This window comes from Equus quagga, chromosome 1 (assembly GCF_021613505.1).
Source record: "Equus quagga isolate Etosha38 chromosome 1, UCLA_HA_Equagga_1.0, whole genome shotgun sequence".
NCBI classification, from domain to species: Eukaryota; Metazoa; Chordata; class Mammalia; order Perissodactyla; family Equidae; genus Equus; species Equus quagga.
In genome coordinates, this window is record NC_060267.1 from 161,640,003 (window position 1) to 161,667,005 (window position 27,003).

Consider the following 27,003-nt stretch of genomic DNA (forward strand, 5'->3'; position numbering starts at 1 on the left):
ACTAAACCACCAGGCAGGCCCCCTTTTAGAGGTACTTTGAATGTTATTTTTGAAGAAACCACCTCACTTGTGTTTTAAAATGTTATTCTGTCCAAAGGTATCTGAAAATATAGAGAAAAAGTAAAAATCTTTAAAAATACAGTGCTTTCTAAGACCTAGAGCTTAGGTCAGATGTAAAGATGTCAAAACACCACTGAACTATCATCTCACCCAGAGCTTGAGGTATATCCAGACAAGCCCTAAGGTGACAAGGTCCTTTGGCGGCATCCCTAGGTGGGCTTTTTGGGAGAAAGCATCTTAACACCTTGTTACAAAGCCATTCTTGGAATCAGATTTGCCTTAAAACCAATTCTTTCTGTAAAACACCTTGGATGGTTCTCCAGCAAATAGTGCTATATGAGTTTTAATGTACTCAGAGTTGTATTGCTAAAATCTTTGACAATTGGTAAGCAGTGAGAGAAAGGAGGCAAATCCTCCATATCCTTGTCTTTTTGTTTGTTTGTTTGAGGGAGATTGACCCTGAGCTAACATCCGTGCCCATCTTCCTCTCCTTTACATGTAGGATGCCTGCCACTGCATGGCCTGATAAGTGGTGCATATGTCTGCGCGTGGGATCTGAACCGGCGAACTCGAGGCTGCTGAAGTAGAGTGTGCAAACTCAACCAGTGTACCACCAAGCCGACCTTCATATACTGGTCTTTTTAACTTATCAAAATATTTTGACTGATTATAGTTAACAATACTGTATAGTATACTTGAAATTTGCTAAGAGAGTAGATCTTAAGTGTTTTCACTGAAAAGAAAAAAAAAAGGAAAATAGTAACGATGCGAGGTGCTGGATAAGTTAATTAGCCTAATTGTGGTGATTATTTCACAATGTATACATATATCCAATTGTTAAGTTGTACACCTTAAATACATACAGTTTTTATCTGTTAAATATACTTCAATAAAGCTGGAAACAAATTTCGAAGGGTGAGAAAAATGAAATAAAATATAGTACCCACACTGAAAAACAACAAACAAAAAACATCACTAAACTAAGGGAAGAAACTCATTTCCTGTAAACGTGGAGCCTAGCGGGGAGCTGCAGGAAGAGTAAGGAGGAAACACTACCCTCCAAGAGTATCTGCCTCTATTATTTTTAATCACTTTATCTAGCCACAAAAGAGCAAGGAGACAAATGAGGTGATTTGGGAGTGGTGGCAGAGATATTGAGGGGCAGGAGTTACTGTAGTGTCACTATGGTTATGGGAGGGAAGAAGGAACGTGAGTATAGCATGCAGGTGCCAGATACTAGGACAGATCGAAGATCAATAAAGCCACCTGTGGGAACTTTTGGGTGCCAACCCTGATAAACACAGTTGCCAAGAATTTGTGCTCGGGTAAGTCCTGGGGGAGCAAAGAGAATTCTTTTCCTTGAGGATGAACATGAATACACAGGATATGCAATGTCCAAGAGGATCACAGTCTTAGACATAATGCCTCTGTTCTTAGGTGAATTTATTTAAATATTTGTCTAAATGTTCTATCGTTTTCTCACAAATCACAAGCTGTAAATAGCTTATATTAATGACTCCGTGTGTTCTTCTGTCATAATATTTAAGTCCACATATAGTTACTGCCTCTCTCCCTTGCTCCCCCTTCTCTAAATCCCTTACCTCTATGCAACATTTACAAATTGAGCAAAGGACTAAAAAATGAGAAGCTAAGTATGCTGTAGACACAGTATATCTACCTCACAATATTAATGAAAAAGAAAAAGAAAGCAGTTTAATTGATGGAAGTATTTCCTGCTTTCTGCACTAGGGGAAGTCCAAGCTCTCATACATTGTCTGGCACATAGTAGGTATGCAATAAATATTGATAGAGCAAAAGAACTGGGCAAAACCTGGGAACAGTCTAGACATCCACTACTCAAGGCACCACCATTCACACTCATGGTCTATTGCTCAAGGGGAAATAGCTTCAAGAACCCATCTCACAGACTCAAGCTATGGCTTTCCACCCCAGCTGCACATAAGGAACACACCACGGCATTTGTTTCTTCTTAATCAGATGCCTGGGTCCCTCCTAAAAGATTTTGATTCAGCATTTCTGAGACAGAGCCTGGTGATCTGCAGTTTTTAGCTGCTCACAAGGCAACTCTGTTTTGCAGCCAGGGTTGAGAACCATCTAGAAGGAAATGAATCTCCATATGTAGATTTGTTGATATATAACTATATATCTGTTATCTTTACTCCTTCAGTTAATTTAACTCAGACAACACTTTTTCTCCTCTTCAATATAAAACAATACATCTAAGGAGGCAAGTAACTAAGTAAATAGCAGGGGGTGGAATTAGAGGAATTAAGAAATAAATAAACAGAAAACTTATTCAATCAAGAAGGTTTGCAGGGGGCGGTGCACCGGGCGGCTTCCTTCTACCACCATCACATGAACCCCATGGTGGCTCGGACCCAAAATTAGACAAACGTGAGTTTGAATCTTGCCTCTGGTACTTGTTCAACTGTGAAACTTGGGCAAACTGCTCAAGATCTAAGAACTTCACTCTCTTCCTTTGTCAAACGGAAGTGTGGCTAATAAGACATAAGGTGGTTGTGTGAATTAAATGAGCTTATGTAGAAAACATGCTGAGCAGAGAGACTGGTGATGATGACGATGATGATGATGATGATGATGATGATAACGCCTGAATATAAGTGATCAAGAAATTTTGAAAAACTTTAGTTGAATAGAAAAATATTTTCTATAATTCTGGTTTCAAACTTACCAGGTAAAAACTTTTAGTAAACATTTTTTGTATATCTACCGTGTTTTTGGCACTCTGCAAGGCACTGGAGAGATAACCATATAAAAGACAAGACTGTCTCCAAGCAGTATGCATTCTTGTGTGGGAGACAAGTATTTAAGCCAAAAAATAATAATAAAGTAATACCATAATGAGTGTGAAGAGGGCCTACCTCTTTCTCTGTAGTTCCAAATACAATTTTTGTTAAGACAATCTGGGTACCAGGAGACACCATGATTTACAGTAATATTGCTCTTTTTGTTATTTGCCCTACCCAGGAAGGTAGTCAATGTATTCCCATTGCCATGAAGTAACAAATATCCGAGGAAAAAAGCGAGACAGTTTTACCTAGAAAACCCATTGATAGACAGCAACTATCTACAAAGATCAGAAGCCTTTCCCACTCCCTCCCACGTGATTAAGAAAGGGAATTGCTATACTCAGATGACATTACCCCATTGTCACACTGAGTGCAAACACTGTCAAGTTCCTCTACTCACTCAGAACGAAGATCCTTCACAACTGAGTGAGCAGAGAAAACTCAATCAGCTAACCAACACCAACACAACAACACAGCAAAATTACCTGTGAGTTATTATTCCAGATTTCAAAACGGATCTCAGCTTCTCACCTTATATGGGCAACACAAAACCACATCTCACTTTGGGTTAACGAGATGTTTCTCATTTTATCTGTAAACTCAGCAATGGCAGCAATTAACACGTTTCCCTGCTCTCTTCAAAAAACGTCACAGACACCAATTTAAAAGTATGCATGGAATCATCTAAGTGAATTTAGTAATCAGAGGAGCAGATCTGTCATTCATGGCATCTTACTCCTGAGAGGCTCATTTATTTATAGATTCGAGCTACTGAATATCTACTTGAACACAGACGAAGCACTGAAAAAAAGCCACGTATGTCTACCATTTGCATCAACACTTAACAAATGACAACTTGAAAAATATATTCCAAGAGGAATCATTCATTTTTGCTGAATCTTAGTTTTTACCTCTCTAGTCACTGAAAAACGAACAGGTATATAGAAATAAACGAACGGGGGCAAAAAATATGAGTTGTGTCCTCCAAGGGATCCAATTTAACCTAGAAAACTCTAAGCTGCTGAGGAAGCTTCTCAGAGAGTAAAAAATAAATTTTCTTAAAACTTATGTTTATTTATATGATGAATTGTCCCCCAAAAAAGAAATTATTCCTATGAGTAACAAAAATATTCCTAATTTATAAGAATAAATAAATAAGTGAGGAAATTAGAACAAGTAAGAATAAGAAAGAGACTGGGTGGCTAAGAATGTTATCCTTACTTAAAATATATGCCACAAGAACTCATACACTTGCTCAAGGAAGGCTGAGCACTCAACTTTGAACATCTTTAAACCTGTGTAAGGAGGAAACACGGTCAGTTTCACAATAATCCCCAAATCTCTTCCCATATAACTCTCTGATGTTGGAAAATGTTCTAAATTCTTTAAGCATGAAACACTATTCCATTCTACAAGATATTACACTTTGAGAACAACTAACATTTAATTGAAGTAATACTAAATTCTAAATAGCTGTGTATGTGTACATATGTGTGAGTATGTCTGTTGGGGATAGAACTCGGGGAACTGTTAAAGAAGAGAAACGAAAAAACAGAAGGTTAAGAATACAGCAGGTAAATTTTACCAAGGATAAGAATGCCGTTTTTCATATCCATGAAATGAAAATGATGCCATTTCTTTAAGTAGGTCACAAAAAACTGATAGAATAAAATAGTAACATCAAGTGATATAAAGAAAGAATATAGGATATATGATTGAGACACATGGATATAAATCTCCTCCATGGATCTCAAACGGAAATATATCCAATTCCTTTCCAAACTAGTTGGGTACTTGTGAAAAATAAATGAGATAATATGTATGTTTTTGTAATAAAGCATCTATATATGCTTTTCATCAACATAACATAAAACATAAAATTGACATTGAAGTTCTTTGACAAGAAAACAAAAGATATGTACATGCAATCTTTCAGTCATCAGGAGAATATTCATGGATCCTTGATAGGCTCTATAAGATTCATTTTAGCTGGAGCTATCCATTTACTGAAGGACGATTATGTGTTAGGTGTCTCTATTACACAGCAGGATGATAAAATATATCTATTTCACTTCCCATTTCTGTTGTCAGCCTAAAGTGTTAGGTGTTGACGTCCCTGCATTCCAAAAGGAGGTGAGAGACTACACACAGGCTTTTTAAGAAAAACCAGTTTTGCATACTCTTAACTTTTCTACCACACCAAGGTTATGAAATGACGATGGCATTGGGAGATTAAGGGGGGCAGTTTCAAGAGATAGAAGAGGCTTGGTTTTCACCTCAAGCACAGGAAATGGGCCTTCAATAACACAGTCAAAGAGTGACCTCTGGAAATTTGGAAAAACTAATGTAGAAAGCAAGCGATTGTGGCAGGCCAGCTGCTCTGCTGGTATAGCGAAGCGAGACGGCTATATTGAACATGGCCACCAAAGAACATGAGGGTATGGCCTATGGATTTCGTGTAATCCAGGCCCACGAGAGAAACAGCATGGGGCTGTCCAAGATTCTGCCCAAAAGGGATCCCTGTAGGGCTGAAGTGATCCCCTCAGAAGAAGCTGGAGGTGTACCACTGGATGTCTCGGGGATGAGGAGAGAGAGATCAGCCAGAAATGAATGTGATCATCCAAGTCAAGGAAATAAATGATAAATCCCCTGGGACGCTGTGTGTGCATGTGTGTGTGCACACAAGCATAGGAAGTCTTAAGGGCCCCAAAAAGTGTCCAATAAGAGAATCAGTTTCACCATGACCCCAAACCACATGCATATTCCAAAGATTTAACAATTAGATGGCACAGCCACCAACCAATCAGAACAGGGCAGTGACCAATCAGAGTGGCTTCTACCAGTTTGGCTAGAGGAGTACATATCAAACATCAGCTTTGTTCCAAAACGTTAATGACAACTTCCAATATTTGTTACAATATTTGTCAACTAACAAGTTTTCTGTCCCGTATCTCTCCTCTCGGCCTCCAGGTTCAACCCTAGAAGAGCCTGATGCAGCCTAACGAATGGGAGAAGAGGGGTGCAATCTTGAGGTATGGAACTTTCTCACATCAGGCTGCCAGGCCAAAGTGGACCTCTGCTGGGGGAGGGAAGAGGCTGTCATTTCAAAGGAAGACGGAAACTGTGACTACTACACTGCACTGGATCTTCATTAACTGAAATTACAGCATCTGAAAGACCTTTTCATTACCTAACGTTGACCAAAAATGTCCCAGAACTTGACCTAGATTTCACCCAAGTAGAAGGAAAGAACTGGCTCCATAACAATGGGTTTGAACAGGCAGTGGGGTTGTGGGGCTAACTCAGTGAAACAGTTACAATTATAGAATGTGTAGGTGACAATTCTGATGTTTTCAAAATTTCTTTTCAGCCACAGAACTCATTCTTCAAAAGAAAGCTGATGCAGAGCTCAATGTTGATGACAGATGATCTCAGAGCTGCTCTAGTTAGGGGAGGGACAATGAGGGGGACAAGGAAGGACAGGTGTATGCTGCCAGGCCCCTAAGGGTGCTGAGGGATAGGTTACAAGTCGGCCCTGAAATAATCCATTCAGTAGATAAGCCTTTGAACTCATAATTAAATTCTTTATTTTTCTTTATTTGAGAGGTGAGAATTCAGCATCTGCACAAGTTTTTCTGAGGAAACTTGTTAACGAGTCACCTCCTTTAAACACTTCCATGAAAGCTGTTACTCTTCATCTTTCATATTTGAAAATGATTGTTCTGTGACTGGGATTATGTTCCAACAGTTGAGGAAGCACATGCCATCTTTCTAAGGTGTGTAGCTGCTGGGACTGTTGGCTCCTTGGCTGTGTTTCAGCATTTTTTTAAAGCATCTGTTCAAACAAATCACTTGAGCCCTTTAGAGTTGCAAGTGCTAAGAGCCCAACCTGCAATTTACGGATGAGAAAAATGGAATTCAGAAATGAGTGGATAGAATACCACTCCACAATAAAAAGTAACGAACTATTGATAGATAGGTGTATCAACTCGGATAGACCTCAAGGAAATCACGTTGAGAGAAAAAAGTCAATCTCAAAAAGTGCTTACTGTATTATTCTATGTATATAAGGTTCTTAAATGACCAAATTATAGAGATGGAGAACAGATTAGCAGTTGCCAGGGGACAGGGAGGGCAGTGGCTGTGACTAGAAAAAGATTGCACAAGGGATCCCTGTGATGAAATTGTTCTGCATCTTGACTGTGGTGGCTGTTCCACAAATATACACATATGATCAAATTGCATAGAACTAATCACGCCCCTGCACACACACATACACAAATGAGGACACATAAAACTGGTGAAATCTGAAGAAGGTGGGTGAATTGTATCAATGTCAATTTCCTGGTTGGGATATTGTACTACAGTTAAATAAGATGCTACCATTGGGGAAAAATGGATGAAGGGTATATAAGATCTCTGTACTATTTCTCATCACTGCATGGGAATCTACAATTATCTAAAGAAAGAAAAAAGTTAGAAAAAAAGAATGGAATTGCTTTCTGATCAGTAAGAATAGAAAGATACTAGAATCCCAGTAACTAGATGGCCATTCACTTTTGTACCTCTCCTGCCTTGAATATTTTCAATGTAATAAGAGGATATTAACTTGTAAAAAGCCCTAATAAGCAACAATGCAGAAATAGCTTATTTCGGGTGGGAGGGATCATATCCGAGGACTGAGATTTTTTTAAAAAGCCTCCATGCATAATCTTCTCTGTTGAAGAAGGAGTAGTAGAAAATCTTCCAAATATTTTGATTCACAAAAAGAAACATTTTGAATAAGCTGCGACACATCTACGTTAGCAGAAGCAACATTGCTTCAATGCCCATGAGGTTTCTATTATGAAAATCTTTTCAATTCCCCCATACAATCCTTTCTAGAAGCAATGTGATATAATTTAAAAACACAGGCCTAAGAAGTTACTAAGAAGTAACTGGCCCCAGTTCTGTCTGTGTCACTCATCTGCTCAGTAATTATATACAAATTAATACTCCATTTCCTCATCCATAGAATGGGGATAAAATTCCTGCCATGTCTACCTCACTGTATTGTGAATAACAAATAAAAGAGACACTTGCCAGACCGGCCCTTAAATGGTTAAGTTCGTGTGCTCCAGTTTGGTGATCTGGGGTACGTCAGTTTGGATCCTGGCCGTGGACCTACACACTGCTCATCAGGCCATGAAGTGGAGGCATCCCACGTATAAGAACTAGAAGGACCGACAACTAGAATATACAGCTATGTACTGGGGCTTTGGGGAGGAAAAGAAAGGAAGATTGGCAATAGATGTTAGCTCAGGGCCCATCTTCCTCAAAAAGAAAAAAGAGAGAGAGACATGCAAAAGAGAAAATTTAGGAAATATTATACAAACATATCACAATATCTAGTAAATGGAGGAAGTTGGATATAATCTGTCAGATTGTTTCATTAGTGGTCTTGACACTTGATGTCAAAGCACACATTGATGATTTTGTTACAGAAACATGGTGGGAAAACTATTGAGGGCCTAAATCTATAAAGCTTGTTTTAAGCATTCTAGATACCCCTGTTGCTTTCTAGTTCAGTGTAGAGCTTAAGAGTACATTCCATCACCATTCTTGACTCGACTTTCAAAGAAATCTATTGGTTTTCTTGTTATTGTCCCCAAGCCTACTGGTGTGACCCTTGTTTGAGAGCACTGCAGCAAGGTATTTAACCAAATTTGATTCCACATAACTAGAAAAGTCCTTCATTTCATGAAAACTTTTAATGAGGCAGGCAATTTTTTGTGTTTTGCAAGTTCATTCATAAAACACAGATTTAAAGTTCTAACTGTATACCAAGAACTGTGCAAGGGGCATGGCTTCCCTGGCCAACAGGCTAGAGGTGACTGCCATCCTCTTTTAGCTTACATTCTTGCTGAAGCAGGCTGACTTTGCAAAACATTACGCAAAAGTGTGTATTTTTTTGTAGGTGTACTTTCCCATGATATATAAATATTTTAAAACTGTTTTTTGTAACTTTTTATAGATTTCACAAGTAGTGTCATAGATTTTCTATTTTATGGTATTCATTTTTAATTTTAACAGCATGTAAGGAAATGAAGAAGCCATTCTAAGATATCAGATTGTCATTTTCAATGAAAGTAAACATGGCTAATCATTTTTAGAGAACTAACTTTTAATTTTTTGAAGCATGTTTTTCCTTTCCTGCAAAGATAATAGTAATAAGGCAAGTGGTATAAATTTTGTTATTGACTCCAATTCTCCTTTGGCATATAACTTTCTGTGCCCACTCATTGTGGGAAGGACATTATTCTCATACCTGTGTTTGTCCCTGTGACTTAGTTTACCCAATGAAATGTTAGCAAACATGACAAAGAAAAGTCTTGAAAATGTTTGTGTTATTGGGCTAGCTTTCTTGCACCTCTGCCATCAGCACAGGTTCATGGTCAGACCAGCATATGACAAGAGACATATGGAACAGAAATGCCCCCAGTTAAACTTCTCAGATGAAGCCCAGACAGGAGCAGAGCCTGTAGAAAATCTACATATGCATGAGCAAGCCAAGCCAAGATCCTGGAGCAACCCAGCTAAGCCCAGCCTGGATTAGGTGAACCCCAGCCAACTCACAAACATGTGAGCTGTAATAATCGGTACATAACTAATATAGCAAGCAAGTCTGTACTATTGACCAAAAAGATCAACACTAACTTTAATACAATTTTACTGTTAAAATAATAATTTTGCGTAATTAATTTCAATATCTTCATGGTTAATGTCACCTGTTTCTCAAGTCATATACACTCAATTTGAATCAGTACAACCAATAACATGCCAGAAAAGGCTGCTCATCAAGAGGTTGAGAGACAGAGAAGATTGAATGCAGAGTGTGTGTCACGCCTAGTGTTGCAGCTATAACTCTTCCTTCTCCCTACCACCAAGAAAGCATTTTTAACAGCTTTAGTAAAGTGCAATTCACATACAATAAACTGTGCATATTTAGAATGTATAATTTTCACAAGTTTAACCAACATATACGCCCAAAACACTACCACCACCATCACGACAGTAACCATATCCATCATTCCCAAAAGTTTCCTCAGGCTCCTTTGTAATTCCATCCCTCACCCTACGCCCACTCCTCAGTAACCACTGACCGGCCACAGCATTTTAAAATTCAAGTTCATGTGACATTGTTCTATAGATTGCTCTGATGTTCTAGTATTATCAGACTTCTGCACTCGTGGCAGAGCTCTCCAACACTAGTGGGCCATGACCCCTCGGATAAGAAGAACCATTTTTTGTGCTTATTCTAACAAGGGAAGTCAATTTCTGGATAATCCACCCAATACCGGTTATAAAACCTTGCCACTTTACAACTTTCTGAATTGTTTCCCAAATGGTGTGCTCTTAAAAAGCATGAAAATGGTTTAAGTGCCTCAAAGTTCAAGTCAAACATGACCATTAAGATCTTAATCATATAAACTTAATGCCTTAGAATTTAGATCCAATTTTGTCTTTTTATTAAACACAGACTGTTATAATGAAAATCATATGTATAAATTCCAGCCTCACTATTTATAAAGTATGTGACTTTTGATAATTTATTCAGCCTTTCTGGGCTTCAATTTCTCTATCCTTAAAGTAGGAACATGTCTTTTTTATTTAGATAATATTATTACTTTTAATTTCTTTTGTAAAATTGCCTGTGATTTTCCTCAATGGTACATTTTATGGTTAACAAATTTGAAATTGTAGACACCTTCAATTAACTCTTTGCTATAGACCATAAAAATTTTAATTGAAAAAATCCTCTGTAGTAGTTGAAATACCTTATAGGCACATGGCAAATTTTGCTAAATAATGAATATTCTCAATTCCATTTCCTGCCCTCCCAAATTTTGCTATGTTAGGAAAATCTCAACTCTATTTTTTATGCTGAAAAGTATAAATATTCAGTCCAAATACTTCACAGGTCCTCTCATTTTGCCTTATTCAGAGTAAATACCTTCAAAAAATATTTCTATAATACAAAAATTTGACATCAAGGGTGTCTCTATGATTCTTTCTAGTGTTTTGCCAAATGTAGGAGTTGCAAAATCACAGACCTTTTCAATGGCATTGTTTCAATATTGAACATAAATATATCCAATTAAAAATAGAAGCCTCATGGGGGCCGGCCTGGTGGCACAGTGGTTAAGTGCACACGTTCCGCTTCGTCCGCCTGGGGTTTGCCAGTTCAGATGCCGGGTGCGGACATGGCACTGCTTGGCAAAAGCCATGCTGTGGTAGGTGTCCCACATATAAAGTAGAGGAAGATGGGCATGGATGTTAGCTCAGGGCCACTCTTCCTCAGCAAAAAGAGGAGGATTGGTGCAGTTAGCTCAGGGCTAATCTTCCTCAAAAAAAAAAGGAGGAAAATGGAAGCCTCATCAAGAGTCTTCCAAGTTGAAACATTCAAAACACAGATTAAAGAATTTCAGGGGGCCGGCCCCATGGCCGAGTGGTTAAGTTCATGCCCTCTGCTGCAGCGGCCCAGTGTTTCCTTGGTTCGAATCCTGGGTGCGGGCATGGCACCACTCATCAAGCCATGCTGAGGCGGCATCCCACATGCCACAACTAGAAGGACCCACGACTAAGAATATACAACTACGTACTGGGGGCCTTTGAGGAGAAAAAGGAAAAACATGAAATCTTAAAAAAAAAAAAAAGAATTTCAGAATTAATCTAGTACATAGTTTGCGCTTTTATTGTTTAATTTTTTCCCTTGCCTAATGAGTGATACATTTCAAAGTCTTCCTGTTTTTAAATTTCGTTTGCAAGAGCCGCTATTCGCTAAAATGAAGGTTTTGGTACTCTGTTTATTAAGTATTTTTATTCAATATTTTCAAGTGATTTCAAACAAAATGAAAAGAAAATTATAAGAGGCTCATTTAGAAAAGACTAATAACTTTGTTGGACATTTAGATTGCTTGCAAAGCATTAATTCAAAGGCTCAGACCCTTTAAAATTCTGACCGATGATGGTAGTAAAAAGAGAAACCATGTACTGCCATGCCAAAAATTTTTCTGTATTTAACCTCACATATGTTTTGGTGTAACTAGCGTAATTCCTCATTTGTAAGATATTTAGTAATTTGGCCACTACAGCCTCTAGAGTGATTGACAGAATATCACCATCTTTTGGACAGAAAAATGAATTATGCATACATCACAACCAAGTCCAAGCACATTTCTGCTCCATACATTTTTTTCTAATTTAATAAACAGTGTCTTTACAGTGGCACTGTGTTCTATCAAAATTTACATTTGTCTTCTCACCACAAAATAAGTGACTTTATCTTTAATGATCCATAAAATAACATTTACAATAACATATGGTTTATTGTCTATAGAATCAACTTTGAAAAGCTTTACTTATATCCATGAATTAGATGCAAAAACTCACGCATTATTAAAATTAATTGATTTTTCCATTGAAAACCCTGATGGTATTCACACTTGCTAAGTTCTTCTACTACTGAAACAATACATTAACCACTGTTGCTTCATTTTTTCCTACATGTACAAGAAAACTTAAAATTGAATGTGAATGAAGTTTTCAACAATAAAATAAAACAAACTACTGATACATGCAAAAGAAGGAATTGACTGCAAAAGCTTTCTGCTAAGTGAAAGAAGCCAGAAAAAAAAATGCTACCTACTGTATGATTTCATTAATAGTACATTCTAGAAAAGGCAAAACCATAAGGATAGAAAACAGACTAGCTGTCACTAGGAACTGGAAGTAGGGGGAGGGTAGTGATCTTTGGAGGTTAAGATACTATTCTAAATCTTGATTGTGGTGATGGTTATGGGACTGTAGACATTTTACAAAATTCATTGAACTAGACAGTTAAAACAGGTGATTTCATTGCATGTAAATTATATCATTATAAACTTTACAAAAAAAAGAATGAATGAAATTCATTTAGAAGAGCAGTACCTTGATCTAAGTGAAAAGTCATGCTTCACAGAGCTGTACGTCCAAGACTCTTTTTGTGAAATGAATCATCATTTGCAGGTAAACTGCAGACAACTACTAATTTTTTAACAACATGCTGATGGCTATTCAGCAGATTTGTGTCTTCTGATTTCAACGTGGTCAGTGATACTGCCCCAATGTGGGCACCCGTGATAGACGTAAATGCCAACATTTTCTTCCTGCTATACATTCATCATCAACTTTCTTAATAAATAGGAATTCACGATGTCATTAAACATTTTCATTTTTGTGAGGTCATTGATGCTACAAAAGGTTCAATGAAAAATATTTAAAACTACCAAAAATACAGATACATTCTACATATATTTCATGTATACTTAAGCTATAACTTCCCATGTTTCCTACTGACTCTGCTAACTTGTGCCCTGGTAACTTTATGCATCTCATAGGCCTTAGTGCTCCAATGCATATGTTGTCCTAGGAAAAGATAAATACATAAATATATGTATAATTAAATATTTTGTATCTGGAAAGGGTTGAGGTAAAGGATATGTATTATTGCTGGGCATCTTTCAGATTTAATTACACATTAAAATAAGAACTATATTCACCACATAGGCATCTGAGATACTATTAGACAAGAACATAGTCAAAGCTATAAGAACTAACTGGAAGCCTACCAACCCATCTTGGCTCATTTTAGTGCAATGATTAATAGTAATATTTCATTAAAATATGAAAAATCTGGCGCAAATGCTAAACCAGATGGGACTACATTGTAACAGGCACAAACAAACATGGATATGTGGTTCCCTCACCAAAATCCAATGCTACACACACACAAAAAGAGAAAATAAATGTCAATATTACACATACATGCAAACACACACATACAGATGTGTTCTAAATAAACATTAACAAGTGAAATCCAGCAATATGGCCAGGTAACTTTTATTGAAAGAATGCTAGGATAGTTCAATTCATGGAATCTGTCAATTTAATTTATTATATTAATTGATTCAGTAAGAAACGTAGAATTGCTTGGATAGATGATGAAAAGGCAATTGATAAAATTGCTTGACAAAAGAGGAATATGTAACAAAATCTCTTAAAAGGAGAAACATATGATAAAAATACCTCTCTCTCAAACTAAAAGCCAGGAAAATACTTATTAGGAAAACAGTAAAATAATTCCCAATTGGGCTGGTCCCATGGCCTAGTGGTTAAGTTCAGTGCACTCTACTTCAGTGGCCTGGGTTCATTTTCCTGGGCATGGACCTATGCCACTTGTCTGCAGCCATGCTGTGGTGGCAACCCACATGAAAAATCGAGGAAGATTGGCATAGATGTTAGCTCAGGGCAAATCTTGCTCAGCAAAATAAACAAACAAACAAATAAATAAAAAGGTATTCTTTAAAAAAAATAATTCCCATTAAAGTCAGGAAAAAAAAAGGATTTTCGTTATCATCACTATTTTTTATAGTATTTATAATACAAGCCAAGGCAATTAGACAATAGAAAGAAAAGTTAAGGAGGCAAAAAGTAAGACTAGTGAAAAATGGAAACAAGAAAGTAACATTTTTATTATTTGAAGACAATATTATTCCTTACCTGAAAGCCCCAAGAAACCAACTGCTAAGTTATTACAAAGGATAGTATTATGAAAGATAATACTCAGCAAGCAGACTAGTTAAAAAATTAGTAACACATAGTGATCAATAGACTTCAAATAAACAAACATGATTGAATTTGAAAAACAAAACAATGGGAAAAAAGACTCCATTTTCCGTAGTAATTATAAAAAGGAAATTACTAGGAATAAAATAAACAAGAAACATGCAAGAACATTATTGAGAAACTCCTAAAAAGATGTAAATGGTAAAAATACATAGCAAGGTTTTGGATATGAATTTTCGACATCATAAAAATGTCATTTTTCCCACAGGAGGTTCCATTAAAATTACCATCAGGATTTTTTTCAGGTAGATAATCTAATTTTTAAGTTGATATCGACTTCTAAATAAGTATGATTAGCCAAGCCAAATTCTGGGGTAAAAATAGAATGAAATGAGAGTTTTAACACATATTATAAAACTTCTACAATTAAAACTGTGGTACTAGCATATAAAGAAAAAGATGAATGTAATAGCAGTAGAGAGTCAAAAAATAGAATTAAATATAGAAATATAGAATGATAACTAGACACAAATATAGATAAATATATGATAAATATAGAATGATAAACCAGACATTTCAAATCAGTATGGAAAAGATGAATTATTGAACAGTGTTGTTAGGAAAATGAACAGGAATCTAGAAAGAATACATTTTGATGCCCTACATCATACTCAACAGATTAAATTACAGAACTTATTAATGAAGGAGAAAAAAATTGAATACACAAAATGAAATTATGGTGGAACACACAGGATTGTATTTTTAAAATAATTTCAGAATAGAAAACAACTCTCTAAGTATGACTAACACAAAACACAGAAATCATAAAAGGAAAATTAATTCATTCATTTATATAAAAATCAAAAGATCAACCAAAATCAGAAAAAATCTATACAGCTTACATTACCCACAACGTGTTCATTTTGTTACTGTGTAAAGAGCTTGTAGATGTCAAAAAGGCAATGGCAACAATCCAATTGATAAAGGGCAATGAATATGAACAAGTAATGCCCAGAAAAGGAAATTCAAATAGATCTTAAATATATTAAACAATGCTCAACTTCACTTATAGTAAAACAAATGCACACTTAAAATTGTAACAGGAAGCCAGTTTTTGTCTATTAGTTCAAAAGTAATTTAGGTGATGGGATAAAAAAATGAATATACTGAAATGCTCTGCAAATATTAGCTATTATTACCATCTTTCAAATAATTTTATAACTTTTGGTTCATTCCAACCGAAAATACACTACATGATATGGAGCACTATACAGATAGACAAGAACCCTCGGTGACTATTAATTCTATACCCTAAAACCTGAATCCTCACATTTGTTGAGAAAGTGTGACAAGCTCATTTTCAGATGATTGAGATGTAACCTCTCCTAGAGTGCACCAGATTAATACAATAGAAAAGCTCCAGTCCTGAGACTTTCATTCTTCTCCACCACTCATGGAATCATGGTAGAAACATTTATTTAGGTGTTAAGGTCAAAAGTATGCCCAATTTTATCTGCTAAATTATTCTCTCCATTACAGAACACCATACAAGTCAAACAAGTCGACTTCTTGACATTTTGATAACATCTGAACTTCTTATGTTGATCCTTTTTCCTAGAAAATCAAATAAAACATGGAAAGACTGACAAATGATCTGATCTCGGTTCCCTCTCATTCAATAACCAGAGTAAGAAACTCAGTTGGACTGACAAGGGCAATAAGGAAGTCTGTCCAAAAGACTTAACAGAACAAAAGAAAACATAAAGAAGAAAAAAAGAGCTTTAGACTAGATTTGAGAGTTAGATTTCTTCCTGTAAGTTCACTGTGGAGAAAAGGTAAATGATTTCTGTTAAAAGACATCAACAGTACCTGTCACTGGAGAAGATATTTCTCCCAATAAAAACAGCCTCAAAATAGGTAGAAAAATTTCCTCTGTAAGACACTAACAAGGGAAAAATGCAAAATGATGTCACTATAATTGCTATGAGAATTAGAATATCTTCTATGGAGAGATCAGCCTGACAATAAAAAATCACAAGGAAGTTCTAAAGTCAGCAAGTTCTAAGCACCAAAATCTCAAAGAAAGTGAATTTCTTTATTTTTTAAAAAATGGACAGTAGATTTTCTTTGATGAGCAAAACTGCTTTGCACAGTGAATGCATTTAGTAGTTCCAGACATGAGTCTTAAATATCAATTTAAAAACATTCTTTAAATGACAAGTACTTAAAGCATAATATATCAAAAGAAAAGAAACAGCATATAAACTAGAAATGGCTAAAAACTTTAAAGCAGAAATCCCTTTCTGCAAGAGTTAGAAACAAGAATTAATACCACAGATTGTCCCAGTCTGTTTATACTTGCTATAAAAATACATGTTTTAGAGGAAGTGTGATATAGTAGAAAAATCATAGGCTATAGTAAGAACATCACAGCCTAGTGTGATAACGTAGAAAAATTCTGAGCTTGAGTTCTGTCATCTGTAACAAAAAAGGGGCTGCCTTCCTCCTCGCTGGGTTGCTGGGCTGTGGTAGGAACAGAGAAAGCATCAGCATAGTACATAGTGTGTCTGTAGCCATGCCCCAAATGGTAGTCACTATTATCATGAGAGTTTTATAAAAGAAACCAGTACTCGAACTACATGAAAATGAGGGGCTGGAAGCCAGTCTAGAATCACATTTCAAAACTAAATTTAATCACATATCACATAATACTGAATAAAAGAAACACTAGTTACTACTGGAGGGAAATAAAGACAATATCCAGCCCTGGCCTTCAAGGAATTTGAAATTCTTTTACTTGAAGGGGTATTTATCGAGTAAAGACTTTGTTTCAAGGATGCGTCTAAGTAAGGGGGAGACAAAATGAAAGAAGACACAGTCAGGGCTTCAAGGCGTTGATAGCCGAGTATTGAAATATGAGGGAGTATAATTTGAGCACATGTAAGAGCTGACTAGAGGGATGCATAGAGGAAATGTCACCTAACTCTACCGGGACCCTCACAGAAAGAGTTTACTTAGAACGTATCTTTCTTTACTTAGAACAGGTCTTGAAGAAAACAAAAGATCTTGCTCTTCAAGTGACATGCAGAGGCCCAGAGACACGAATGAGCATGGGACAGGGGGTGAGTATGTCTGCAGCCTGGGAGGCAGTGGCTGGAAAAAGATTCTGCACTATCATTTGGGGGTCAGATGACACGAAGGACTTTGGACACTCTCCAAGAGGTAGCAGGGAGCCGATGGATAGCTTTAAGTGGGAGGGTTACGAGAGTTAATGGTCATATTGCTTTCAACGGAAATCACTCTGGGGACAATGTAGACTGAAGGAGGAGCAAGTGAGCAGGATAAGGGCCTATGGCCACAGGAGTCTAGTTAGAGGAAGGTTACAGTTGTGTAGATAAGAAACAGAGGATCCAAACTAAAGCAGAAGCAATGAAGAGGGAGATGAGGAGCCAAATTAGGGCATTTCTAAAGTAAAATCTCAAAGTCTTGATAATCAGTTTGATGTGTGGGCAGTCAAGGCCAACTCAGATTTCTAGCTCAGAGAAATGGGTGGGTGGTGATGCCAATAATGGGGCCAGAAAACATAAGTAGACAAATAGGCTTCATAGCTAGAAAAGATTATTGGTTCATCTGGGGACATGTGAATTTTTAAGGGTTTAAGGGAGACAGACAGTTGAATTAACAGCTAGAAAGGAAAGCTATAAAATATATCTTCCAGGGAATTTGTAAGCCCAGAATTATATTTGACTCTTTAAACGACTGAAAAAGCTCTTCAATTGTTCCAGTTGCTAAATATGAACCGGGCCATAGGTAAAGCTGAAGTCTCATCTTTTTCGTTTGTAGGCTCTGCTAAACCAAAATGGATTTAAAAACTTAGTATTTAGACTACCTCAGCAAATATACACTGCTGGGGTGAACCCTGCTATCTCTGCAGCAGTTGCAGTTCTGTGCCTTTTACTGTTGGCATTTCTCCAATCGACTTCACTGGGACTAAATTCTAGCACACCTTCGGTTCTTTTTCTTCTCCACAGGCATAATTCTATAGTACAACACAGGGGTGAACTGTCCTGGAGGAGGCGAGTACTCAGCTGTGTGGTCAGGAATCAATCTTTTCCTTTCCTAAGGGAAAGTTAGCTCCCTGGGCAAAGCAGACATTTGCAAGAAAATGAAGAGCACATTCATTTCACTACATTCTGTGGGACCCTTGTCCAAGTGCAAATGCATTATTAGAAGAGATAGGAGGAAGAAGCATCTTAGGTTTCAAGGCTGACATTCCTCCTGTATTATGTACCAACCTGAGGAATAGGGAAGCTTGAGAGATTCTGCACCAGGCATAGATGGCATCACACTTCTCTTACTATAAGGTCTTCTTATAGATCTATAACCTCCAGTGGCTCATTATGACAGAGCACTGTGGCTTTAAAGATGCTCCATGTCTAGCCTGCTTGACTTTCTACTGTCCTCTTGCCTCTACCCTGCCCCCTTCACATCCTCTAAGATACTTTATTCTCCCTAAAGGCCCCCTTTATTAGCCTCAATGACAAGTGCTACACAAATTGGCAAAGTCAATGGAATACTCGTTTTGCTCTTATCATACATAAGCCAATCACTCCCATCCAGAAGTCATTCACCATATGAAGCCCTCTCAGATCAGCCCCCACAGAAATTATTCCTCCCTCATCCAAATGTGCACCACCCCGTGCCTACAACTCCTGAATACTCTTATTTCTTTCCAATCGATATTATGGTAATTTGTGCATACATTTATTGTTCTTTTTCAGAGAAAGACAAGCCTGATTTCTCTCAAAGATCCTAACACAATGATTCTGTATATATTCAGTGTTGATTGTTGAAGAAATATTATAGAAGAAATGATCCATTGATTGAATGAATAAAGATTTCTTCAGAGAGACTGTACCGTCCCAGAAGTACATTGGGTCTAGGATATCCTAGAAACTAGTAATACAGGACCTTCAATATGCTTCTCATGCCAGAAGAGGACTCAAGCTATGGCCTTTGGTCTAAAGCTTATGCCAAATGCCAGAGCCTGGAAAAAATATATTGTGGACATAATTTCCATTCTGAACATGTTAGGTATCCATTTTCCTCTACATAATGATATCAAAATAAAATTACCTGATATTCTTAAAGACTATATAATAAAACTTTTCTTACTTTTTGTATATGTCACTCATAAAAAGAAATGCATTGCTGGTAAAGATATCAATCCAAATCATGTAAATCACACACTTCCTTGCAGGGAAGTTATGAGAATCCCTGTGATAAGTCCTTCATCTACAGACTCGAAAGAATGAGAATAAATAACTCCCTCCTCCTTCCTCTTTACTCTCTCCTCCTTCTCCCTCTCTCTGTTCTCCTTTCTACTTTTTAGTAAACCTGGAATAAAGTTTAAATAAAGCACATAATTTAGTTTAACATAGCCAAGCTCAATGTAAGAATGCATAGTGGGGAGTTCCTTAAATCTGAAACATGGTTAGAGGCATGACAAAGAGATGGAAAACATATACTGTTTCAAAACAGTCCACATAGTTGGCCCAGAAACAGGACTGGTTAAAAGGTTAGTGAGGTAGAAACAGCTCAGCCATCTTAGAGTGCAAGGACCTGCCTCGGGTGTCATTCGTTACAGATGCCACATTCTTGGACTGGTTCTCTATCCAGTACAAGTTAAGATACCTACACACAGACCTATAGACCTCATGTACTTTCCTTATCTGGAAAGAGGGAACACCCTGTCAAGAGGCTGGGGTTAATATTCTGAAAATATTCCTATACCTCCCACATTACTTCTAGATCAGAGAATGAAGAATCTGACAGCACAGCTGACTAAACATTGCCTAGGCTAGGTTTATTCATATGCCACCACCAAAGGTGAACGAAAACCCTCCCCTCACTGAGTTGGGCCTTATAGTCACAAAGACTTCAGACATAAACTCAACAGAGTTTATGTGCATAGTGCATACAGAATTACAGAGTGTGCTCAAGAAATCTGCTTCATGGAAGAACAAATGTGAGAACATTAGGCTTTGCATGACAGTACAACAATGGATAGCAACTATAGTAGATCGAATTCTAAGATGGTTCCCAAGATTCCCAACTTCTTGTGTACACATCCTGTCTAATCCCTTTCCCTTCAGTGTGACAGGACATGTGATTTTAGAAGGGATTCTACAGATGTCATTAAGATCTATAATCAGTTGAGTTTGACTTAATCAAAAGGGAGACTTTCCTGGGTGGGCCTGACTTAGTCAGGTGAACTCTTAAAAGAAAGACACTCCCGCTGTTCTTGAAGCAGCTGTTCTGTCGTGAGGGGGCCTATAGAAGAGGTCATGTGGCAAGAACCTGAGGGCAGCCTCTAGCTGCTGAGAAGAGTCCCAGGCTGAGAGCCAGCAAGAAAACAGGGACCTTCATCATAAACCCTCAGGGAACTAAAGTCTGCCCACAACCACATGAGCTTGGAAGAGGGCCTCAAGCCTCAGCTGAGACCACAGCCCCAGCTGACAACCTGTTTACACCCCATGAGATCCTGAACAGAGGACCCAGCTAATCCTTGCCTGGATGTCTGGCCAAGAGAAAATGTGAGGTAACAAGCCACTAAGTCTATGGTAATTTACTACACAGCAATAGAAAACTAACACAGAAACTATCTCCCTAAACAAAAAAATAGGGACAAAAGAGACTACTAGTGGCATGCAAAAAATAAAAATAACAAAGAGTCTTTATAAACTTCCATTTGTGAAGAGATATCTATGGAGTGTTAGGTATTTCCTTGAATGTTTTCATGTAAAACAGACAGACCTACACATAATGGAGCTCATTCATTTTTATTGGCTAAATGCCTTTGATGACATTGTCCAAACTACAACCCAGCAAAGACTTAGGAAGATCTCCGCTGTCTCACCTTATTCTTCCCCTTCCTACAGCGTTGACTACAGTACCTTTCTCTATACACTTCTAATGTTAAAAGATCTCTGTACCTTGATGAAAGCATAAGGAGGAAAAGAAAAAAACGTTGAGAATTGCCTCTGTGAAATATTTCAATTTTAACAAATTTCCTAAGACCATTTTGAACAGGCTATACTGGAGTACATAAATAAATGCAAATATGAATGAGTTTTGAAACTACCGTTATTCTGAATACTTTGACTAGAATCTCCTTGATAAAGTCCACTGGGCTAAAAACTTTCTTTAAAGCTTAAATCTTGTCTCACTAACCCCAAAGGGAAAGGAGGATTTCGGCCAAATTTTGATATGACTGGAAAATGTAGGCTAATGCACCATTATGTTTGAAAGTGGACACTTCCCTCTGAAAGTTTTATATCCTCAAAAAAAAAAAATGCATTGTCCTCAAATGGTACCCTGTGGCAAACATTTGTACTGAAAAACTATTTTTAAAAATATGCGCTTATGTGTTCTCTTATTATACTTTCCCTTTGTCCACATTAATATTCATGTACTTAAAGCAAAAGTCGACTCAGAAAAGATTTCTTTTAAATATACTAAACATGTAAAAAAAAAAAAAAAAGAAAGGAACTACGTGGGAGTGAACTATATGCAGGTCATAATGTTAAGATTGTGTATGTGTGTGTATGTGTGTTTTAGAGTGTTTCAAGTGGAAAGTATAGATACATGTAATGAGTCAAAGAAATTCATTGGAGTCACTTTTTTCTCCTTAAATAGGGCAAACATATTCAATATTTGCAAGGTTCTTAGTTTTCCTAAGTCTCACTTATGTTTCAGTTAAACACAAACAGGAGAACATATTTCAAGAGTAAATATATATACACATATTTTTAAAGATTGGCGCCTGAGCTAACAACTGTTGCCAATCTTCTTTTTTTTTTCTGCTTTTTCTCCCCAAATCCCCCCAGAACATAGGTGTATGTCCTAGTTGTGGGTCCTTCTAGTTGTGGCATGTGGGACGCCACCTCAGCGTGGCCTGATGAGTGGTGCCATGTCTGCGCCCAGAATCCAAACTAGTGAAACCCCGGGCTGCCAAAGCGGAGCACGTGAACTTAACCACTCGGCCACAGGGTCGGCACCTAGAGTAAATATATTTTAGGGTAGTTTTATATTAAAAAAAATGTATATTTTCCAATAGTTTTTGAAAGTTATATTGTATATGAGAAAAAAATAGTTTCAATTAACGGTCCACAATTGTCTTTCAATCTTGACCAAGCTCACTTCTTAAATATTAAAAGGAAAAAATATACTATTATGTAAAACAATAGTGTCACTAGGTGATAAAATATACTATTAACTTCTCTTATGTTGCCCTGTGATAACATCGCAACTGATAAATAAGTAAGATTATGTTATAGGCTTTTATTTTCATATATTTATTTTTTTCCTGGGAGAAATTTTAGATGATGCTTTAAGTTTTATAACTTTCCATTACAAGATTAAATCAAAGAGGTTAGTAATACTACATGGTGGTTAAGTTAGCAAGGTGGTTTGCCAGGGTTGTTGCTTGCTCCCCCAGTTTTCATCAGAATTGTCCAAAATAAGAAACTAACGTGACTATAAAATATGCCTAACAAATAAGGCAGAAAAATGTACCAAGTAAACACATTACATTTTGAGCATCATTCACTTTCCAGTATACCTTATCTGGGCAGGTGGCAATTTTGCCAAAAGAGTATTATGTTGCACGAGAAAATAAATGACTACTATAAAAAATCAAGAGAAAGAAGGACAATTATAGGAAAAGAGTTTCAGGGGTAGTAATGATACTTGATAAAATTTGTCAACACAGGAAAGATAGTATAATAAGATAAACTAAATGTTTAGCAGGGGAAATGGTATGCCCACGATTCTAGATCAAGCAAAATTTGTGGCTAAAAATTTGCTTAAAGTAGTTTTTGTAAATTTCAGATTATTCAAGCCATCTTGCAATTCAAATGAAAGGCAAATGAGAAAACACAATCCTTTTCCGTGGAGTGGGGTTTGTTGGGACAAGGGGTATTCATTAAATGTTGTAAACAAAATCTTGCCAGAGTAAACCTTTATGTTACTCATCACTTTGAAATTTGCTTCACTGATTTTCAAATTGATTTCATACAGAGTGGCTCCCTCCATGAATCCCCAGACCCTGTGGAACACGGACCAAGGATGCTATCCAACAGTTCCTGTTTTTTTTTATTATTATTTTAAATGCCTGTATGTGCTGATGATCTTCCCAAATAAGGATTTCAGATTTCTAACCTTCTATTTTATTAACAGTAATGTGTAGTTAAGATAGAAAAAGAGCTACTAACTAGTACACCGACATCTCTCTATATGCCCTCTGCTTATCAAATCCTATCATAAGAGAAAGAGGCAACACTATCCTCACACTGGGAATCCAAAGCCCCCTCTTTAGCAACTGATATCTAAACAGATGGCTGCAGAGATTCCTGGGGCTATGCTGGGATCATTCACCGTGCAGTGCACTCCATTCAACTTTAAATGACAATGAGATAAGCAACTGCCATGTGCCAATTACTTCATTTTCAACAGATGAATTTGTGATCAATGTTAAAAGCCTTTTGGGTTTAAATTTGCAACTTCAAGAACATCCACATGAAACTGATCAGTTCCTAAGGTAATAAATAGTAGTCCCACAATCATGCCTGGTTAAAAACAACAGTGATGATTTTGTGTGGTGGTTGGGTGATGGAGGTAATGGCAGTGGCAGGAACATGAAGTTTTATTACAAAATTTTCTCATATTATTATCTAAGGAAGACAGATACATAATGGCATTGCACTTCACTCATACAGTCTGACACCTCTAGAACTGAAAAGGGGAGAGAATGGCCAAAGATAAAAACATTGGAAGACTATCCACACCAACTACCATTAGTAGACTGGATGTCAAAAATAAAAATTGAACAAAGTCAAGTAAATGCTTCATTTCTCTCTTATGTAAACTTTTCCAACTATTCCTGAAGCAGAAAAGTCCAGGGCATATTTTCTACCATAATAACAGTGTGTATCTAGACTACTGGAGTGGAAATAGAGTTACATGTGCTCTCCCATATCAGTTCTAGGAAATATACCATCATAGTAAAAAATGATACCTGAACCACTGAAAAAGCCTTTAGAATAAAGGAGTTTCTATGAGTCTTGTGAAATAGGCAGAAAAAGGAAAACATACAGAAGCAACATAAGCTAGGAGGAAGGTCTGGATAGTCATAGGGAAACTAAATGAGGGCATTTGTTGGGCATGAGAGAACAGACTCCTAATTACAGGGCGAAAGCCTGCTGGGAAACAACTGGCTTAGGAACGGAGCTTGAGAAGCCTGGGAAGGAACGGGGCCCTGACCGTGGTCCTGAAAGAGAACAACTTGAAGATAATTGCGAACAGTCTCCCCAAGCATCCACACACCAACACATCTTTGTTTTTTAACTGTTGCCTTAAACAAGCTAAGCGTCCAATAATATTCTCCATCAAAAAAAAAATGTCGAAACTTTTTCTTATGATCAGATCAGCCTTTCTAATGCCCAGCTCTTCCTTCCCCAACAGTCTCTCCTCCAGCGTTAGGATGATTTCAGGATTGAGAGGTATGGTATTCTATCTCAAAAGCAGGAATCAAGATTCTGACAAACTCACAACGCTTAGAATTCTGCCGAAAGCTTACACTTGGGAATCCTGATTCTAGTTTGCATTTCTTAAACTCAGAAGGGAAATCATGCCTATGGGAAAGACCTCACAGAATGAAGCTGCATGGATGAAGAATATTCCAAACTCTCCTTGTAACCTAGGGAGCCTTGAAACTCTAGAAGAATAAGGTGGCGATTCACCATATGGACACTTCCTACTTTCACCTCATAAAATTAATAAAAGCCAGTTACTTAAAGAAGTACCAGAATACAAGTCGCATAGTGACCACGGGCGTCGGTCTTTCCAGCCCTTACAAACCCAAGAAGTCAAGCCAGGCGACTACTTCAAAGTGTTAATACTACACTGAACCATGGGAGGAAAAAAATTTCTCCGCACAAAAGACATCTTGGCAAGAATAGAAGGGATTCACTCCACTGGTGCAAAAAGAAAGGTGGGAACGAAAGTAATTTATATGAGCAAAATCATTCTTAAAAAATACCATGCAACTCGTCGAAGTGCAAGACTTACGTGTTCCGTCAAAACGGGTGGCGATGGTGTCGAGGAAGGTGTTCTGGGGCGCCAGTAATCCTTTCATAACCGGCATTTTTCCAGTGTGGTGTGAAATTCTCCATCAAACTTTGTCCAGAAGGATGGTTCGAGAGGAAAGTGCCAAGAAGGGAGAAGGGGAGCGTGATGACGGCAGGGGAGGGGGGCCTGGCGTGGTGATGGGGCTGATCGCGGGAAGGGGGAGGACGGAAGGAGAGAGGGAGCGAGTTCCAGCCGCCGCTGCTCTGCCTGGAGCAGCCGGGAGAGCGCTCTCGGAGCCCGCCCCTCACCTCCAGGCTCTGCCCGGAGCAAGTTCCCTCTCCCGCCCCCTCCACCTCCGCCAGCTGCCGAAACCCCCCCACCGTCCCTCCACGGACTGCAGTGCCCGCCAGGCGCCGCAGCGCGGTGCCTCGCCCCCCACCCCGCCCGCCCGGAAAGAGCCCGCGGTGGCCCGGGGCGCCGTGCCCTGACCTAAGGCGCTGGGGTCATGGAGGACAGCGCTCGATGTGGGCGAGGTTCGGTGGCGCTGAGCCTCCCCGTCTCCAAGGAGCTCCGGGAAACTCGAGCGAGCACTACTCCCACCCCCCCCAGGAGCCGATGAACAAAGACCCCTTTGTTCCCGCTCCGTCCCTCTCCCGGGGAGACCGGAGTCCCGTGGGTGTGGTATTGGAAAAGGGGAGGAGACAGGTCGCGGCAGGTACCTGGCCTCCGCCTAGAACTTGGGAGGGGGGAGGCCCCCCAGTGGTGTCCAAGAGAGCTGAGGCAGCCAGGCGCCCCAGGGGGAGGCGGCCCCCTTCCGGCGCACCTGTCATCGCGAGTGCCCGCGACAGGAACAGGGCAGCCTGGAGTTAGTTGCATGGCCCCCTCCTCGGTCACCCGGGTCTTTCAACACGGGAAGTGGTCCAAAGCGCCAGGGTTTGTCCACCTCTCCTAATTGTGCTCCAAAAAGGGGTGTTTCAGCTCCTCTCCCCAAACTGCCATTGGTCTACCCAAGCCATTTTAAACTAAAAGAAAATAATAGCTTTTTATATGGACAATGGATGGTTTCCCACACTCTGGAGAGATGTGAATAAAACATTTCTAGAAAAGTTTGCTGTTTTTATTGATTTGCAAAATATAATGCAAGTAACAGCAGTAAGGTTGCCTTGTAAACATAGCTTCAAGACAAATTAGTCTAGCCTGCCTCCTCTCCTCCCGCCCAACGGCGAGGTTCCCTCCAAGACTGGCACCTCCAGGTAGAAAGCCTGGCCGAGTCCCTGGAACAGCAAGTGTCTTGGAAAACGAAAGTGGTCCCTCCCTGTCCTTCTCCCTCTGGCTC

The 27,003-nt window shown here is 38.3% G+C and overlaps 1 protein-coding gene across 1 annotated transcript in view; it reads right to left on the reverse strand.

The window, feature by feature from the left end:
- KCNH8 (potassium voltage-gated channel subfamily H member 8) overlaps positions 1–25,745 on the reverse strand; it is a 337,488-nt gene extending 311,743 nt beyond the window's left edge. The window contains exon 1 of the mRNA XM_046641053.1: positions 25,668–25,745. Coding sequence (XP_046497009.1) covers positions 25,668–25,743 — 76 coding nt within the window. The 5' untranslated portion in view covers positions 25,744–25,745. The remainder of the gene's footprint in view (positions 1–25,667) is intronic.
- Between the last annotated feature and the right edge of the window lie 1,258 nt (positions 25,746–27,003).